This window comes from Oryctolagus cuniculus, chromosome 2 (genome assembly GCF_964237555.1).
Source record: "Oryctolagus cuniculus chromosome 2, mOryCun1.1, whole genome shotgun sequence".
Classification (NCBI taxonomy): domain Eukaryota; kingdom Metazoa; phylum Chordata; class Mammalia; order Lagomorpha; family Leporidae; genus Oryctolagus; species Oryctolagus cuniculus.
Genome location: NC_091433.1, coordinates 91301536 through 91321218, shown reverse-complemented (window position 1 = coordinate 91321218; position 19683 = coordinate 91301536). Strand labels below are relative to the sequence as shown.

Genomic DNA, 19683 nt, shown 5'->3' with positions numbered 1-19683 from the left:
CGTCTCTTCACAGAAGCCAGGTTCACTCCATGGCTGCCTTGCTAGGCTTCCTCTTGATGAACTCATAGCTGTCTCTCTCCCTATTTAGGTAACACTGCCTTGAGCACCATTGCACTGATGTCATTGTCACATTGGGGATGTTTTCGTTTATTTATTTTTTGGAAAGCTGCAGGATCACCATGCCCAGCGTCAGGGAATTTCTTTCTGGTGCTGAGGCAGCGGAGAGAAGCCGGTCGGAGGTTGGTGCTGTAAGTGACTCAGAGAGTCCGTTCTTGGGAAAAGGCTGGGTGTGCTGGGAAGCAAGGGGGGGATCTGCACCCTCCCCCCAGCGTTGCGGCCCTGGGTGGGAGGCCAGGCAAGCTGGCAGCCACCCAGGAACAGCCTGCTGGGTCCTCTGTCCCTTTGCCAATCAGTATCATTTGCAAGCAGCTGTGGTTTTGAGCCAGCCTGACCAGCAGCAGGACCCCACAGCCAGTCCACTGCAGAGTGGAAGGGCTGGCCCCGGAGTTCTCCCCCTGAGTGGCTCAGGCGTGGCTGCTGAGCGCAGGAGGCCCTGGGTGGGGGGAAAGCCAAGGGAGGCAAGAGGCGTGCCCAGGAGGAGAAACCGCTCGGCTTCCACTGCCACGCCCCAAGCCAGGTGATCAACCAAAGCTCCCCCAGCCCCTAACCTCAGGCAAGGGCCCTATGTGTAGTGCGCGGCCAGTCCCAGTCCATACGGGACCTGGGGCAGATGAGCTGCTGGAGACACCGTGCGCAGCGACCTCGCCCAATCAGGGTCACCAACAGGCGGCAGATCCCAGGCGCGCTCTGCACGCACGGCGCCACCACAGGCCCTGCCATTGATTTCGCTTTTCTGTTCAGCTAATGGGCTCTGACTGGTCTTGTCAAATTGCAATTAAATGACACCGTGAACTTTGAGTAAGAAATGGAATAGTTTAGGAAAGTGGAGGGAAAAAAAAACAGCCACAAAACCTCGGTGCGTTGAGATTTCTGATTTGACCATGATTCTGGTCTCTGGGAATCCAGGGCTGTGAGGAGATGGGTGAGGCAGGTGCTTCTGTCTCAGCCACATCTGAGCTTGCAATGTCACTGCTCGGGCTCCCTGGTGACCATATGTGTGTGCCTCCTGCCACCAGCTCAGGCTCTGTGTCTCTCGCCAGCAAATTGCAAGTGTTTTTTTTTTTAGTTTTTATTTTTATTTGTTGAAAGGTAGAGTTACAGAGAGAGAGGTTAATCCTCTGACACACACAAAGTCTCTCTTCTGGCCTGCCAATCTACCTGGCAAAAAACACTCCAGATGACCCTAGATTAAAGACTACTAATCGGGGCCAGTGTTGGCAGTGCAACAGGCTAAGACGTCACCTGCCAAGCCACCGGCATCCCGTATTGGAGCTCTGGGAGTCCCAGCTGCTCCGTTTCCAGGCCACCTCCCTGCTAATGTGCCTGGGAGGGCAGCAGGAGATTGTCCACGTACGTGAGTCCCTGTGGGAGACATGGATGCAGTCTCAGGCTCCTGTTCTTGGCATGGCCCATTTGCGGAGGGAATCAGCAGATGAGAGAGCTCTCTCTTTCAGCCTGCCTTTCAAATAAATCAACCATTAAAAAAAAAACAAACTAACAGGTCACCTAGAAATGGCATACAAGTGTTGACAATATATATTCAAAAAGGAGACTCAGCATTATTATACCTCAGTAAAAATTTTGAGGTTCTATTAGCCTGTTTACACCCGTCTAAAGACCATCAAGTGTTTAGGAACTGTTGGGCAGCATGATCTCGCTGTAGGGAGTATAAAAGAATTAACAGAGGTGATTAGTAAGGACCATTGACAGCAAGGATTTACAATATATCCAGTAAAGAAGGTGTATCTTGCTGTGTGTTCTCTGAAAGCCACTCTGCCTTTGTGGCTAAGCTATAAAAAAAGCCATCGAGCAGGGGATTAGTGCAAATGCAACTGTAGACAAAGGCAAAGAGAGGCAAAGACTTTAGAACAAGGGAAATGATCTCTACAGGAAGGAGAGGAGATCAGGACTCCATCGAGAGCAATGGATTGGATCGATTCAGTGTTAGGGAATCGGCGGGGTCGATAGTATAGTAAGAAATATTTAGTGCTGGGTGGAGTTGTAGTTTCTCATACACGCCGATGTCGAGGGGTGGCTGGGCCCAGGTTCTTGTTTCTGACATCAGAAAGAGTTCGGGGATGGGATGTGGGTAAGACGTCAGCAGAAAGACAAGGTTTATTTACCTACAGAGCAAAAATGCATGCGTAGTGACATAGAACAACTCTTGTCTAGGCTGTTGAGGAACAGTTTTCTTAGTTTTTTTTATTTTTCTTTCTGTTTGTTTGTCTTCCTTGGACTAAACAGGAGAGGGAGGAAGAAGGGGGGGATGTAGTGCATGGGAGGATGGGTACAGTGGGAAAAATTACTATGTTGCTAATGTTGTGTTTATGAGATACAAATAAATAAAAAGAAAAAAGGGGTTCAGACATACTCAAAAGAGAGTGCCCTCAACAAGGTGTGGGGCCATCTGATCTGCAGGCCTAGTGGGTGGAGTTTGGAGGCGGGGCTTAATGAAGTGTTCATGGGGGCAGAATTGGGGGTGGAGTTTGAGTATTGCCCAAGTCTTTGACCTTTTGTGGAGCTCTTGTAAATATCATGGTGTCAGCTCTTATAAGTATCATGGTGTCAGGTGCATGATGGGTGTAGGAGTGTCAGTCATAGTAATTTTATTAGAATGACCTTACGATTTGCCTAAGGTCAATGTGGGGACATGGCTGGCCGCCATGTTGGTTACTTTTGGCTGGCACTGACTCCAAGAGGCAGTTTTGTGGGCAGCTGTAGTTTCCCACTACACAGGAAGTGGAGGAGGGTGTACGAGAGGCAGGTTGGGTAAGGCAGGGCTGCACGGCCACCTTAACAAGTATCGGGAAACCTGACCCATTTTGAGTGTACGTGTATTTGGTGGCCAATTCTAGTCATTGGCCCAGAGTCACCCAGGTGGAAAGAGCTAGGGCCAGTGCCGAGAATCTGAACCTCAGCCTGCTCTCTCTCTGCTCTGCTCACTGGGCCGCCCAGCCTCAGGTGGGGACGCGGGAGCTAGAATTACAGTGCTGCTCTGCAGTCACGGGAGGGGTGGGCGCTTGGCTTAGCAGTGAAGATGCCCCATGGGACAGCGGGGTCCCACATCAGAGGGCCTGGGGTGGAGCCTGGCTCTGCTCCTGGCTCCAGCTTCCTGTTAATGTGGACCTTGGAAGGTAGTGGTGATGCCCACATGGGTGACCTGGGCTGTGCTCGGGCCTTCTGCCTTTGGCTTCAGCCCAGTGTTGGTAGCTGCGGACATGTGAGGAGTGAACCAGATGATGTGTGCTCTCTCCATCTGATCTGTCTGCCCCCAAATGAATAAATAAAGATAACAATAAAAAATAAACAAGTCTCGAGTGATGGGAGTCTGGATAGGGCACGGAGCTGTCAGTCTTGCCAGAAACTAATAGTCCCGCCTTTATTCCCATTGCTTGAGCCTGCTTGCAGGTGGCGTGGCTGATTGGTCCCCGCACATGCATGCAATGTGTCTATTGGCTGAGTGGTGTCGGACCTCAGAGGACCCCTGTGGGAGAATAGACAAAAGGACAGTTGTAGGGGGCAGTGCCTGCCCAAGTTCCTCAGGACAGGGTGGAGAGTGAGAACAATCCATCCCCTTGTTGCTTCTTTGTGCATCCCAGTTGACCTGTGTGCTACTCTCTTTGCTGACCTGTCTGTCCTTAATTTCGGGGGACAGTGCAATACATTATCCACTTCTTGGAGCTTGCACCTTTGTCTTATTCTGTATTGACAGCAGCCTCAGGGCTTCGGGTGAGTCCTTTGACTTATCTGAAACCCCAGGAGTGCAGGAAGTTCTCTCCTGGAAACATTCCTTCACATTTGCAATGTCCCTGACTGTTTCCTAAGACCACAAATGCCTCCTCCTTTACAAACACCTGCCTCTCCTTTTCTCCCCAGAGCCGAAAACATGCCAGCAAAGTCCGACTGTACTACATGCTTCACCCCAGGGACGGGGGCTGTCCTGCCAAGCGGCTCCGCTCGGAGAACGTGAGTAGCCCCATGCCCCATGGCATCCCCAGACGTGCTCTGTCTGCTGAGGGCTTTGGAGGGGTGGGGAGTACCATCTGATCAGGTTTGTGGGAAAATTGATTGTCTGAAACATTACAGTCAACTTACAGATAAACGGCCAAGAGTCTTTTCTTTTTCCAATCACTTTCTTTCCTTCCAGACGTTGCCAGTGTAGCGCTGGTGGACCTTTCTGGTGACTTTCGTTGGGACTGTGTAGAAAAGCATGTGCAGAGGTGCAGGGGATGGAGCAAAGCTTCCTGAGATGCCACAAGGGCCGTGGAACAACAAAAGACAGGACCCACGGGACAAGCGCGTCACAAACACGAGCTGCTTTGCTTTTCACATACCGCGTTTTCCTGTGGCATGTGGAACACAAATGTCAGTTTGCTAATGTATCATGAAGACTGTGCATCTCTTGCAAATCAAAACATGCAGGCCTTTGGATCAGCATCCCCCTCTTGCCCTGGGGGAGCCCTAACTCGGGAAGACAAATGGCAATTAGAAAGCGGCTCCAAGGCTGCCAAGCAGGGAGTGAAGGGTTTAAGTCAGCCAGGCCAGGGCCGAGGCTGGTGAGATCAGTCTGCCTTCCTCCCAGCAGGGGTGGCCTTCCCCGCTGAGCAGGAAATTCCTATCTCCAGCTGCAGAAGCCCTCGTGGTGAGCATTGCAGATTAAATACAGGATCCGTGTTTGGTGGCGACAGCAGGTGCAGCAAGTGCACCCCCCCAGCTGTCAGTGGGGTCAGCGCTCCTCTTTACTTTCCACTGACCAGTGAGGAAACTCTACGGCACCTACGCTTGTGTGTGTGTGTGTGTCTGGATAAGGAAAGAGAGAAGCAGAGGGCTCCGTGCAGGCAAACGTTGTGCGTGGGCACTGGTGCTTGGGCTGAATTCCAAGCACGCCTCACGAAATGAGCTGTGCGCCCCCAGACCGAACTGGACCACTGTGGGGCTGTGCTATGGCCTTGTGAGAGCAGCTGCGGGAGGCAGAGATGTCATGGGGACGAGCTTGGGCCATAGCTATTTGCTTTAAGACCGGGCAGCAGCACTTGCTTTTGTGGTATCCTGGTTTTCGTGACTGCCACCCTTTCTTCCTTGGACTGTTGTGAAATACAAAAGAGAAGGGTGGATCACAGGGTGCTGTGGGGTGCCAGGCACTGGGAGACAGGAAGACCCGGGTTTGCCAGAAAGAAATGCACGGAGACCAGCGGTACGACCTTGTTACATTCAGAAGGTTAATCCGCGTCTTGTGATGCCTGCGTCCCTGATCAGGGCGCTGGCCCTGCTTCCAACCCAGGTTCTCCTGGGAAGGCGGCAGAGGTGATCCAAGTACTTGGGCCCCAGCCACCCACGTTGAAGACAAGGTTGGAGTTCCAGGCTCCTGGCTTTGGCCTGGCCCAGCTCCGCCACTGGGACCATTTGGAGAATGAACCAGCAGATGCAAGATCTCTCTTTTACACTCTCTCTTTCTCAATCTCTGTCTCTGTCTCTCCCTCCCTCTACCTTTCAAAGAAATAATAATTAAACAAACAAACAAAAAAACAAAAGAAATGCATCCCATAGGGAGGGAGATAAACAACACATGAAAATAACTGTGCTACCACAGGGAAAGTATTTGTCACATTCTTCCCAAAGACCCATGGAAGCCAAAGCAGGTGCATCATTGTCGAGGTGACCCAGTGAGGGGAGGTGTCCCTGAGCAGCTGGCATCTGAGCCAGGACCTGGACTTTTCTAGACGGGGGCTGTAAGGGCCTGTGAGGAGGGTACGGATATCCCAGATGCATTCGTGTAGGGGGAATAAAGTTGTTGAGATACAGGGAATTAGCCTAGACCAGCTTTTATGTAGATTCAGAATCCTGTAGCTGCCCTGGAATTCTGCTTCCCATCAGATGAGTGTGTTTGCAGGGAGGACAGAATTATGTGTTTAAAAAATGAGATTGTGTTTGCTTATTCATGAGAGAGAGGAAGGGAGGGAGGAAGGGAGGTTATGGTAGGGTAGGGGAGGATAGGGGAGGGGAAGGGAGGGGAAATGATGGACAGGAAGGAATAAGGAAGGAAGGAAGGACCAAACAAAGAGACCAGTAGGCAGAGAGGGAGAGAGAGAACTCCAACCCTTGTGCGGTTCACTCCTTAAAAGCATGCAATGGCCGGGGCTGAGCCAATGCTGGAGCCAGGAGCCTTGGCAACCACTCCAGAGCTCTCCTGTGGGTGGCAGGGTCCCAGCTTCTACTTGAGCCATCACCACTGCCTCCCAGGGATCTCATCAGCCGGGAGCTGGACCCCAAGAGTGTGCATCCAGGATGCAGACCCAAACACCCTCACCTGGATGCAGCCGGCTTAGCCACAAGGTCCTGGGCCTGCCCTCAGAATTCATGATCCAGCAGGGGACCCCTTATGTCAGTGTCTTCACCTAATGCTCAGAAACTGTGGGGTTCACGGACATGTGGCAAGTGGCCATTTAGACAGGCTGTCGTCTGTCGGGTTCTAACACGAATGTGGCCCTTGGACTGGGCTGCGGGGTGGGACTCACAGTGGCCAGCAGAGAGGGAGTCCCGGGGACCAAGCCGGGGCGACATTTGAGCACTGAATCTTAACCACTCCCATCAGCACCGTGACTTCCCCCGTTCGGGCTGTGGTCCTGCCTGTGACCTTGGGGGCAGTGTAGCAGAGAGAGAAGCCTTTGCAAGCCCGCTTTACCAAAGACTCCTTAGCAAGCGTCTTCCTCGGGCATAGCCTGGGTTATGAAGGCTTTCATGTTCCCATGATTTATTTATCAGATCATTTCCCCATAATTTATTAATCATGGTATAAAAGAAAATCAGTAAATAGAAAAGGCAACAAAATCACCTGACTTTTTTGAAAGAAATGCCTGCTGGTGTTCCAGTGTGTGTCCAGCTCATCGGTGAGTGTCGTTCTCATCACATCTTTTGATGAATTGGATCCCGGGCAGCAGCTGCCTCACCTGCTTCTCTGGGGCTGGAGAGTAGGTTGCTAATTATTGGGGATTATTTTGCTTTGCACAGACTCACACCAAAGAACTATGGACAGTGGGAGAACAGAACTAAAGACCTAATTCTGGCTTATAACCTGTAGCACCCAGTCTAGGAAACAAAGCCTTTATTTATACTAATGAGGCCAGGAAGCCAGCTTGCTCTGAGTCAGACTTGTAAGACGTCAGACTGCTATCCCCAGGAATGATCCAGGAAGACAAACAGCCAGTCCTGGAACAATAAATGCCCAAGGGTCAGGGCTTGGCCAATGAATGACAGCTTCCCTAAGTGTTGTCTCGGGTTCCATCATTTGCCCAAGCACAAGGCATCGCGACCCATCACACAGAGCGCCTTGATTCTCATGAGCTGCCTTCAGCTTCTCCACACCCACAGCCTCCGACCAGTGCACACCTAAGGGCCTCACTTTTGGTCCCACCTAGACGCCTGCCCACTCTTCTGCCTGCCTCCGAGTCTCTCCTAGGAGCACAAGTGATGGTGGCGGGTTCCCTTGTTAGCACAGGGCTCGGAGACAGCATCTTCGGTCGTCCGCACTTGGTTGATCTTTGCTTATTTCCACTCGGTTGTACAATGGGAATGAGAAAACGTGTAACATGCAGGTTTATCCTAAGGCCCCTCCGAGATAACTCATATGGGTCCAGCACGTTGTCTGCATTGTGTTTTCTGTGCCGTGTTATCATCGTCTGTCTCTCACCAGCGCCCAGAGCACACAGCACCCTCTCCGACTTGCCTCTCTGTTCCCACCCACCCTTGCTCCTTCTACATTTGCGTCCCAGCACCCCCTGATTGAGGGGAGGGCTGATAGCTGTCCCCAGTTGTCCCCAATACCCAGGAGTGTGAGTGGTGTCTGAAAACAGACTGCTGTTGCTGCTCCTCCTGTACCTGGCCACATTTACGCCTTGCCCTGACCGCAGCCCTCTAGGGACACACACTAATTCCAGATCCCGTACAGGTGAACAAAAGGCCCCAGAGTGTGACGTTGCCATTGCTACCTTAGGTCACAGGACCTTTGTCGCTGCTGTTGTTATTGTTAGGTTCAAAGAACTTGAATTCGTTTCTGTTTCCTATTTGGAATGTTTCAGTTTTTTTTTTTAAAGATGTATTTTAGGGAGCCTGTGCTGTGGCATAGTGGGTAAAGCCACTGCCTGCAGCACCGGCATCCCATATGGGTGCCAGTTCGAGTCCCGGCTATTCCACTTCTGACCCAGCTCTTTGCTGTTGCCTGGGAAAGCAGTAGAGGATGGCCTGAGTCCTTGGGCCCTGCATCCACGTGGGAGACCCGGAAGAAACTCCTGGCTCCTGGCTTATGGGCAAGATGGTACCCAAAAACCAGGAACTCCATCCGGGAGTGGATGGGTGGCAGGCAGGGACTGAAGTCCTTGGGCCGTCCTCTGCTGTTTTCACAGGTGCGTTAGCCGGGAGTTGGGTTGGAGGCAGAGCAGCCAGAGCTGGAACTGGTGCCCTTTTGGGATGCCAGCGGCAGCAGGCAGTGGCTGAACCTGCTGTGCCAACACCACTCCTCTCTCCCTATCTCCTGCTTTTAAAACTCTCTCTCCAGGCGCTGGACTATCTAGAAACCTCTTTTGGATTTCACATTTTTTTCTTCCCCAAAATTGTAGAGCAAGACTTCCCCCCTTCCCGGGCCATGGAGGAAAATTAAGTGAGAGCAACATGTCACAGCTGATTATCTCAGAGAATTTTTGTGTAATCCTTTGAGTATCAGCGCCAGAAAGGACTTGGGAGCCAGATCATCTGGTCCACTGAGCTGCTCAGGTTGTCACTCGTGGCCCCTTTCACTAACTTCTCCCTCCTGGGCCGCGGGTTTGAAAGACAGGGAACGTGTGCTTGGGAGACAGCACTGGTGCGTTAGAAGGTGATTTAGTCTTACCTTTTGATTTATGTCTTTCGTTGACTCTCAAAAAGGCATAAAGTAATTGCCAAACGAAATCACTAGTCTTAATTAAGCAGTGTTTTTTAAAAGATTTATTTTATTTATTTGAAAGACAGACAGATAGAGAGAACTTCTATCTGCTGGTTCACTCTCCAAATGACCGCAACGGCCAGAGCTGTGCTGATCCGAAGCCAGGAGCCAGGAGCTTCTTCCGGGTCTCCCACACAGGTGTAGGGGTCCAAGGACTTGGGCCATCTTCTACTGCTTTCCCAGGCCACAGCAGAGAGCTGGATCAGAAGAGGAGCATCCGGGGCTCGAACCAGTGCTCTGCTATATGATGCTGGTGTTGCAAGTGGGAGCTTAACCCACTGCCCACAATGCTGGCTCCACAGGCTAATTTTCTTTCTTTTTTGCCAGGCAGAGTTAGACAGTGAGAGAGAGAGAGAGACAGAGAGAGAATTATAGACAGTGAGAGAGAGACAGAGAGAAAGGTCTTCCTTCTGTTGGCTGACCCCCCCAAATGGCTGCTATGGCCGGCACTGCACCGATCCGAAGCCAGGAGCCAGGTGCTTCCTCCTGGTCTCCCATGCAGGCACAGAGCCCAAGCACTTGGGCCATCTTCCACTGCCTTCCTGGGCCACAGCAGAGAGCTGGACTGGAAAAGGAGCAACTGGGACTAGTACCTGGAGCCCCAGCCGGGACTAGAACCCGGGGTGCTGGCGCCGCAGGCAGAGGATTAGCCAAGTGAGCCACGGCGCCAGCCCAGGCTAATTTTCAAGTTGGCAATTTTGTATGGCTTGTGAATGATTTCATAAATATCCAAATATTCCCACCCTTGGTAGCTGTGCAGAGTACCCAGGGTTCAGAGTGTGAAGTGGGGATTCTGTACCTGGTTCTGCTGCATCTAAGGTTTCAGCATTGTCTAAGACTCCCGAAACTCAACTCCCATGGCTACAGCTGGGGACTCTAGGTGCTGCCCTGCCTGTTCTTGAAATGGTTAAGGACCTCGAGTAAAACTGTCTTGTTTGTGAAGAAGTGTAGGGAGAAGAGTTATCTCGTGCCATTTCTTCTTCTTTGCTTTTGGATGGTCTCCTGGCCTTGGCGTCTCCTGTAATTAATCAGTCAGGTGATTTCTGTTGAGCTGCTACTGGATTCAAAGTTCAGGGCCACAAACAGTAAAAGACACAGAAACAGAGGGAGACACGGCGCTCACGGGGTCCTTGGAGAAAACGGTCATGCAAAAAGCAATTTTTAAACAATTAAGTGCTGATTTCTGTGGCCCAGGCTCTAATGAAATAAGTGCTCTGAGTGGTGACTGTTGGGTGGGAGCCGGGGTTGTGAACATCAGCTTCCCCGGGCTGATGCTTGAGAAGGTTCTGGAGTCGTGGGCAGGGTTTTTGGGGTGTGGGGTGTGTTCTAGGCGAGACCTTGCTCTGAAGAATCCCAGGATGAGGAAGGCTATGGGGGAGGGGGGTCCTGGCTGGGCCCCTTCAGGCTGAATTTTATTCATTGTATATTCAGAAAGCCTTTGACAAACTCCCAAGACAAATAAATGCTTTGTTTTGGAACTAAGGAATCACATCTATCCAGTGACACCACTAGGATGTATTTGGAATTGGAGCTCCCGTTGTGGCAAAATGCCGTAGCCTGCGTGGCTTAGACAACGGAAGTTAGCTCCTCACGTTTGGTACAGGCAGAGATTGCTCTCAGGGCTGGATGGTGGCCTAGTGGGTAACACTGCCTCTTGGGATCCTGGCATCCCATGTGGGCACCAGTTCAAGTCCTGGCTGCTCCACTTCTGATCCAGCTCCCTGCTAATGCACCTGGGAAAGCAGTGGAAGGTGGCCCAAGTGCTTAGGCCCCTGCCACCCATGTGGTTTCAAGCTTGGCCCAGCCCTGGCCGTTGTGGCCATTTGGGGAGTGCACCAATGGATGGAACATCTTTCTCTTTGTCTCTCCCTCTCTCTGTCGCTCTGCCTTCAAATAAATACATATATCTCTGAAAAAAAAAAAAAGAAAAGAAAAGCCAACTCTTAAGAAATTATTGTCATGGATAGGATTATAAAGTATTATTTAAAAAATATTTAAGATATCTTCATTGGCTTTCATCATGAAAAATTGTTCCCTGCTCCTCCCGCACTTCCTTCTTTCCATCTTCTTTAGCTTTTTGGTAGTTTCTTGGCAAGCTGGGCCATGACCAAGGCCGTGACCCTTTGTGTCCTAAGCTTGGGCTGCAGTAACAAAATACCGTAGCCTGGGGGTGGGGCTTAAACAACAGAAGCTACTTCCTCACAGTTCCGGGGACGCCAAGGTCAAGGTGCCAGTGCATTTGGTTCCTGGTGAGAGCTCTATTCTTGGTTTGCAGAAACACACTCCTTTCTCTGTTCTCTCCTGGCAGAGAGAGAGAGAGAGCGAGCGAGAGAGAGAGAGAGACTGCCTCTCTGTGTCTCTCACAAGGGCACTGGCCCCATTCATGAGGGCTCCACCCTACGCACCTAACTACCTCCTCAGCTGGAGAATAGGCGTTTAATTTATGAATCCTGAAGACACAGCCACCCACACATTGCCCGTAGCCACCCTCAGCTCTGTACTATACTGCTGCAAAGGCTAGTACAATGCAATTATTTTCATCACCAAGGAGCTCCGTACATTTCTATCCTATTCTTCTATTTGCTTATAGGAAAACATGATGGATTCTGGGGCTGGCATTGTGGTGTAGCAGGTTCAGCTGCCACCTGCAACCCCAGCATCCCACATGGGTTCCCGGTCAAGTCCCAGCTGCTCCACTTCCCATCCAGTTCCCTGCTAATGAGCCTGGGAAAGCAGTGGAAGATGGCTCACATGTTTGGGCCCCTTCACCCATGGGGGAGAGCTGGAAGAAGCTCCTGGCTCCTGGCTTCAGCTTGACCCAGCCCTGGTCATTGCAGCCATCTGGGGAGTGAAACAAGAGATAGAAGATCTTTCTCTCTCTCTGCCTCTCATTCTGACTTTCAAATAAATAAATAAATAAATCTTTCAGAGAAGAGATCCTCTTCTTTACTTTATTTATTTGAATGATGAACATCTTCTCAAGCGTTCTGTTGGTAATCCAGACGACGGTTCTCGCTTTAGCACTGGGAAGCATTTGTCCCTCCACCGTGTGATTCGCTTGGCTGAGGGCGCCCTCTCGCCACGCACCCTTCAGTGGCCAGGCCCTAGTTACTGTCAGTCCCCGTGTTTCTTCCTTTCCTTCTAGACGGTTCTGTGTATTCAGCCTTTGTTTTTTCTTTATGTACTCCTTTTCTTCAAATAAGGAATGCTTTTTTTTCCTTTTAGCTATTCCCACAAGAAAATAGGGGTCACACACAGACTTTCAAGTAGAGCATTGTTGTTTATCAAAAAATTTACATTCGGGGAAGAAATGAATGGGAAACCCTGGTGATTTCCACACTGTAGTTCCTTAACACTGATGGACACAGGATTTTTGTTTTGTGTATGTGTGTGTGTGCGTGTGCGTGAGTGTGTATAATGGATCTTCATTCTTTGCAGATTCTGGTCTTACAATGCATCTGTAGCCTCTAATCGATTCCTGCCTACTTTGTGGTCCTTTGTAGACAGGTACAGAGCAGTGACAATTGGAGTCACACAATGGTGCCTGTCGCCAGTGGAGGTCGAACAAGGTGACCCTCTGCCTTCTGGTTCCAGCCCATTCTGTAGCCAAGTGTCCTTGGTGCCATCTATTTACTGCCGTGTTTTTCACACTGTTGTTCCTTTTGTGCGTGATCTACTATTTAAAGTAGACCCGCTGGCCGGTGTTCCTGAGTGCCAGGAGACTGGGACGTGCCTTAGGGGGAATACGTGTGTTAAGCCTTGTTCAGAAATGAGTTACAGTGCCATTGGCCGGGAGTCCAGTGTTAATGAATCAGCTCTATCTATGAAGTAATGCGTCTATAAACAGAAACAGACATCAAACAAGGTTACCTATCGATCTGTTGCTGGAAACGTTGGGGCCAGAGGCTCGTGGCAGACTCATTTTGCATCCCCCCTAGGAGTAATGGCTCAGTGTTTGCTAATGCACTGTTCTCAGTGACTTTCCAGCACGCGGCTTCTACAGATAGCAAGGATCAGTTGTATGCAGAGAGATTACACGTACATGCATGCAATGGCATAGTAGTCTATGGTATGCATGTCCTGTAGCTTATATCGCCTCCTACTGGTGGGCATTGGGATTTCTCCTATCACTTTGCCATTAGAAAGAAGGCCATGGTGTATGAAGGTGCACGCTCCTCTTTTCTTTTAAAGATTTTATTTTTATTTATTTATTTGAAAATCAGAGTTACACAGAGGAGAAGAGGCAGAGAGAGAGAGAGAGAGAGAGAGAGAGGTCTTCCATTTGCTGGTTCACTCCCCAGCTGGCCGCAACAGCCGGAGCGGCAAGGATCTGAAGCCAGGAGCCAGGAGTTTCATCCAGGTTTTCCCATGTGGGTGGCAGGGCCATCTTCCGCTGCTTTTCCCAGGCGCATCAGCAGGGAGCCGGATCGGAAGTGGAGCACTCTGGACTTGAACAAGTGCTGCAATGGGATGGCAGCGCTGCAGGTGGTGGCTTAACCCATGCACCGCCGTGCCAGCCGCTCATGTTTCAAGGCATACACGTGTATGTAAGAACAGGTTTTTATAAGTGAGGTTGCTGGTTAAGAGCATCCGTGCACTTGTCGTTTGACAGGCGTCGCTCAGTTGTCTCCCTGGAGACCGGCTCATTGTTGCTGCCTGGAGCTACTGTCTCTGGAGCACCTGACCCACAAGTCTGGAGGTGGAAGGCAGCGCAGACCTCTGGATTTTCTCTCTCTGTGTGTGTGTGTGTGTTTAAGACAAACCTCTCAGGGCTTGATTTGTGAAACAGCACTCCACGTGCCAAGAACATGAAGCATATGGGGGCTCTTCAAGCCCTTTGCCCCAGAGCACCCCTTGGTAGAGGAGCAGGAAGTGACGACGCGAGAAGCCATAGTGAAGGATCCACGTTGTGAGCTCGGTTCTTCGAGCTGCTGCTGTACAAACGCAGCTCCGTAGCCCAGTGAGGGACGGTCTGCTGTCCCCTCTGGAAGAACCGCAGAGCCTTTCCGAGCGCAAGAGGCACGAGTAACTGCTTATTTACTGTAAATATTTATATGTCGTTGTTATTATATGTAACTATTTATTTTTGTGTACATACTTACTCATGCATCTCCTGACTTATGTCTGAGGTCAGACACCAGGATTAACCACTGGCCAGATCCAGCCACTGCCTGCTTTTGTGAGATCTGTAAGAGAGGATGATTTTTTTAAATTTTAGTATTATAAAAATAATCAAAAATGTAATGTATGAAAATTATGTGCATTTCAAATTTTAATGTCCATAAATTTAATAAAATGTTATTGGAACACAGCCATACTCACTGCTTATGAAACAAAGGAACTTCAGAAAGTTTGTGGAAAATGAAATTGAAAATTTATTTTGGTGCAAAACTTTTTGATACCGTATGTAAGGTTTTTTTTTGTTGATAGTATACATTTTCCTGAACTTTAAAAAAATATTTATGTTATTTATTTGACAGGCAGAGTGACAGAGAGAGAGAGAGAGAGAGCTAGAGAGAAAAGAGATCTTTCGTCCACTGGTTCACTCCCCAGATGGTTGCAGGCCAAAGTCAGGAGCCCGGAGCTCCATCCAAGTCCCCCACATGGGTGCAGGGGCCAAGCACTTGGACCATCTCGTGCTCCTTTTCCAGGTGCATTAATCAGCAGGAGCAGCCAGAACGCTAACCGGTGTTCCTGCGTGGGGCACCAGCGTCACAAGAGGCAGCTTCACCGGCTGACCCTTTCGTGACTGTTTTCTTTTTCTCTATTCTTTTTTTTTTTTTTTTTTTTGACAAGCAGAGTGGACAGTGAGAGAGAGAGACAGAGAGAGAAAGGTCTTCCTTTTTGCCGTTGGTTCACCCTCCAATGGCTGCTGCGGCCGGCACGCTACGGCCGGTGCACCGCGCCTATCCAAAGGTAGGAGCCAGGTGCTTCTCCTGGTCTCCCATGGGGTGCAGGGCCCAAGCACCTGGGCCATCCTCCACTGCACTCCCTGGCCACAGCAGAGAGCTGGCCTGGAAGAGGGGCAACCGGGACAGAATCCGGCACCCCGACCGGGACTAGAACCCGGTGTGCTGGCGCCGCAAGGCGGAGGATTAGCCTAGTGAGCCGCGGCGCTGGCCGTGACTGTTTTCAAAGCCCATTATATGCTTGGCTTTCAATTTTGTTTTGCAAAAACAAACAAACAAAAAAAAAAAAGAAAGAAATCAAGCTTTTACTTCTGTTTTCCCTCGAGTGTCCATTTCCCATCACAAAGGCAGAGCTGAGTTGTTGCAGTGGGAGATCTACAGATCCCAGACAGCCTGTTGGGTTGGCCGTCTCTGCTTGCCAGCTGGTCTGTAGTGGATAGTTCTGGGGCAAGAAGAGGGGTTCTTCTGTGTGTGTGTGTGTGTGTGTGTGTGTGCGTGTCTGCCTACTCACATTGCTGGTCCCTTTAGGATGGTGCAAACTCTCTAGGTGCCTGGCCCCGGCTTCCTTTGTGTGGCTCTCATTTTTAGCAGCCAGAAGACTGAAGGGTTGGCCTGATGGATAAACATCTCAGCCCCCGAAGTGAGCTCGGGCTTTGCTGTCATTTTCCTTTGTTCTTTGCAGGCGGCCCAGATGGCTTGAAATTTACGGCCAGGGTGTGTGGTGAGACCTTGCTTGAAATCTGCGACACCTGCGGAAACAATGGGCATCGCTTTGCTTCTCATGCCGCCTATACGGTAGAGCCAGCTATAATAACCAAAATGCCCACCAATCCAGGCTACTCTGCTTTCAGATATCCTTCCTTGCTGCCATAGATCCCTCGCAGGTGGAATCAGAGTCTTTGGTCATAGAGATACAGACGCACAGACCATGTGCTGCACAGAGACGTTTGCTCAATGACAGAGCACATGGAAGGCAGTGGCTGCATCACTCAGTGACGTTGTTGTCACCTTAGAGACTCTGATTGTGCCTGATTGTGTGTTTCTCGGCACCTGTCCCCGTCAAGCAGGGCATGACTGCAATTTAAATGTGTGAACAGCAGACCCCGCCCATTAAAGTCCAGTACACTATTTCAGTTAGGCTTGGTTTCCTAGGCTCAAGACTAATTTGCTATCCTGGGGCTCTGGATTAAGCACTCAGAGTAGACACCACCGTGTGACCGTCATCCAGAATCTGACACGGAGAAGAGGAAAGAACTCCCTGGGAAGTCATCCGTGGGAGTTCTTTTATCTCTGGCAGTGGAGGTCAGGCCGGGGTGTTTCAATCCTAGAAAGCTCCAGGCTCCCCTCCTGCACTCCGTAAATGCACGATCCTGCTGTTGGCACATCGTGCCATGTATTCTCCTGTGAGCGTTCCACGCGTGAAACCTTCTTTCTTGTGTCACACCCTAGACTACGTCCTTGAAAGAGCTTTCATGTGAACCTCGCGAATACTGTGTAGCCAACAATCTTCCACACTTTTTTATTAACGATTGATTTTCTTTATCTGGAAGGCAGAGTTGCAAAGAGAGATCTTCCATCCGCTGGTTCACTCCCATTACAGATGGCTGTAATGGCCAGGGCTGGGCCAGGCAGAAGCCAGGAGCCGGGAGCTTCCTCCAGGTCTCCCATGTGGGTGCAGGGGCCCAAGGACTTGGGCCACCTTCTACTGCTTTCCCAGGTGCATTGGGATTGGAAGTGGAGCAGCCAGGACATGAACTGGTACCCATATGGGATGCTGGCATCGCAGACAGTGGCTTTACCTGCTATGCCACAGCACCGGCACCCATCACCTCTGTCTAAAAAGATGTGAAAACTGGCACAGAAGGCAAGCATCCGGCCAGAGGCTAGACCCCCTGGTAAACGACCCCAGACTCCTGCTCCACCGTTGGGCTCTAGAACCCTTGACTCTTGGATTCTTCCATCAGGAAACGGGAATTGATTGGCTGCTGTAGCAAAATCCCTGGGGCCATGCAGGTTTACTTGGCTGGGGGTCCTAGGGGCCAGGGGGCCCATGAGCATGGTGCAGGCTCTGATGAGGACCTTCTTGTGCATGCTAACATAGCAAGAGTGTGCCGCATGGTGAGACAGAGCAAATGGGCTAGAGCAAGCTCACTCGGATAACAAGTCCAATCCCATAACACCCTTCTAATCCATAATGGATTAATCCACTTGTAAGGGCTCCAGTTGCAAGCCCAGCAGCACAGCCAAGGAAATCACAGAGGCAGAGCTACGGGGCACCCAGCAGGTGTCCTGATGTCCAAGGCTGGATCCGAGTGGTGGGTGAATTCGGGGCAGTCACCGAGCAACCAGCACCCTGGCACCCAGAGTTAGGGTGGTGGGAAGTTGTCCGGAGGGCTCTCAGAGAGTTGTGGAAGGTGGCAGTGGGTTCTTGCATGCTTCCTTCCCATGGGAGTTCTGGGGCTGTTTAAACAGGCAGCATTAGCCTACGTGTGCTCACGTGTGCTCATGGATCTTGGCTCCATGACTGCCGGAGGAGCCACCCAATGCTTCTTCAGTTTACAAGGCAGTGTAGGGGCCAGTGTTGTGGTGCAATGGGGTAAGTCAACACCGCTGATGCCGGCATCCTATACAGGTGCCAGTTCAAGTCCCAGCTTCTCCACTTTGGATCCAGCTCCCTGCTAATGCACCCAGGAAAGCAGCAGATGATGGCCCAAGTGCTTGGGCCCCTGCACCCACATGGGAGACCCAGGTGGAGTTCCAGGCTCCTGGCTTCAGCCTGGCCCAGCTCCGACTATTGCAGCCCTTTGGGGAGTGAACCAGTGGGTGGAAGATCTCTCTCTGTCTCTCTGTCTTTCTCTGAAACTCTTTCAAATAAACAAAATAAGTCTCTAAAAACATAATGTTAGTAAAAAATGTTCCATTTGTGCAGAAAGTCCTACAGAATAATAGCCTTGTTGAGTGGTATTTCTATCAAAGAAAGTGCCTTTGTTAAAAAAGGATAGTGTTGCAAAACTGGGCGTGTTTTGGAAAGTCAAAGGGTTTTGTTGCAGTTCCTATGAGAATCTGCAAGTTCATGGTCCCAGGTGGGGCACCTTTGATTTGGAAACAGAGAAGCAGGGTATGGGAGCTGCTCTTGCAGATTAGCTGGGCTCCCAGCAGCTCCTGTTCCAACCCCCTCGTCCTCTTGGCCTCCACCCTCTGACCGGTTCTCTCTGCCCATCCGTGCAGCTTCTCCGATGTGAGGCTGGACCCTGTTCTCCACAAGCAAGGGCCGTGGTGCAGGTGTTGGTGTATATAAGCTTCCTGGATCCCAATCGGGCTGGAGACCTGGGAGAAAAGGGGGGTGATTCTCAGCGCGATCCCCCCTGCAGGGTGCAGTGGCTCCGCCTGGGGGTGAGGAGACCTGTCCCTCTCCCACCGCCACGGACCTTGGGCAAATCTGGAGTCTGGGACAGGTGTTGGTCAACCCCCTCGGTGTGCATTTTCTCTTCGTCCACCAAATGGGCCCTTGAAAATGAATCGAAATCTGCCAGCGCCGTGGCTCACTAGGCTAATCCTCCGCCTTGTGGCGCTGGCACACTGGGTTCTAGTCCCGGTCGGGGCACCGGATTCTGTCCCAGTTGCCCCTCTTCCAGGCCAGCTCTCTGCTGTGGCCAGGGAGTGCAGTGGAGGATGGCCCAAGTGCTTGGGCCCTGCACCCCGTGGGAGACCAGGAGAAGCACCTGGCTCCTGCCATCGGATCAGCGCGGTGCACCGGCCGCGGCGGCCATTGGAGGGTGAACCAACGGCAAAAGGAAGACCTTTCTCTCTGTCTCTCTCTCTCACTGTCCACTCTGCCTGTCAAAAAATAAAAATAAAAAAAAAGAAAATGAATCGAAATCTGTTTCTGTTTAGAGTGCTTTGAATAAAAGAATTCTAGTGACAGCAGATGACAGGATTGATTGCTGTTTGTCGTGCCATGGTAATCGCTCCCTAGCTCCTGGTCGGAAACGCCGGGCATATCCGGCAGCTGTTCTCTTGGCTCAGGTGGGGTGGGGGAAGCCCCCGAGTATACACGGCAGTCTCTGAGTCCGTTTGCTGGGTCCCTCAGCTCCAAACCCTCCCCGCTGCCCCCTTTCTGAGCTGTCCCCCTTTGCAGGTGTCTGAATTTCAGGCACATATTTCCCGTCTCAGTCTCGTCCTCCGTGCTGGATTTCTTGGGTTCACCTGCCAGGATGCCTGCCTCTGAGCTCTCTTTTCGGAGAAATTTCCATCACCCACTTTTAATCACACTTCTTTCTTTAGATGTCTGAGTCCATTTATCTTCATCTCTGGCCCAGCAGAGGCGAGGGGGCCGGGTGGGGCTCCCCCCACTCCAACCCCCGCCTCGTTTCCCTCCTTTGTCCTCCGCAGCACAGGCAGCCGTTGCGCACACACATAAATCATGCTCACTGTCTTCCCGTTAGCTGACCCGTGTGGCCGTGCTCCGGCTTCTTAGGCACCCCTGGGCACGCCTCGTAACACACAGCTCCGTACGCCTCACTAGCTTCAGGCTCCTGACTGGCTCGAGCAGGCGAATGCTTTCTTTTAGGCGTCTCTGTGTGTTTCCTTCTTGCTGCACTCGGCCAAGGTTGTGACGTGAGAATGCAAGGTGCATTTATAACTTCATGTGGCCTGGATTTGGGGCAGGTAACACAGAGA

At 51.1% G+C, this 19683-nt stretch overlaps 1 protein-coding gene across 2 annotated transcripts in view; it reads left to right on the top strand.

Annotated features, from left to right (window-relative positions):
* Positions 1–19683, top strand: part of ZMAT4 (zinc finger matrin-type 4) — a 367608-nt gene that overhangs the window by 126705 nt on the left and 221220 nt on the right. For both annotated transcript variants that reach the window (XM_051832388.2, XM_051832389.2), the window contains exon 3: positions 3997–4086. In XM_051832388.2, the coding sequence (XP_051688348.1) occupies positions 3997–4086 (90 nt within the window). The remainder of the gene's footprint in view (positions 1–3996; positions 4087–19683) is intronic.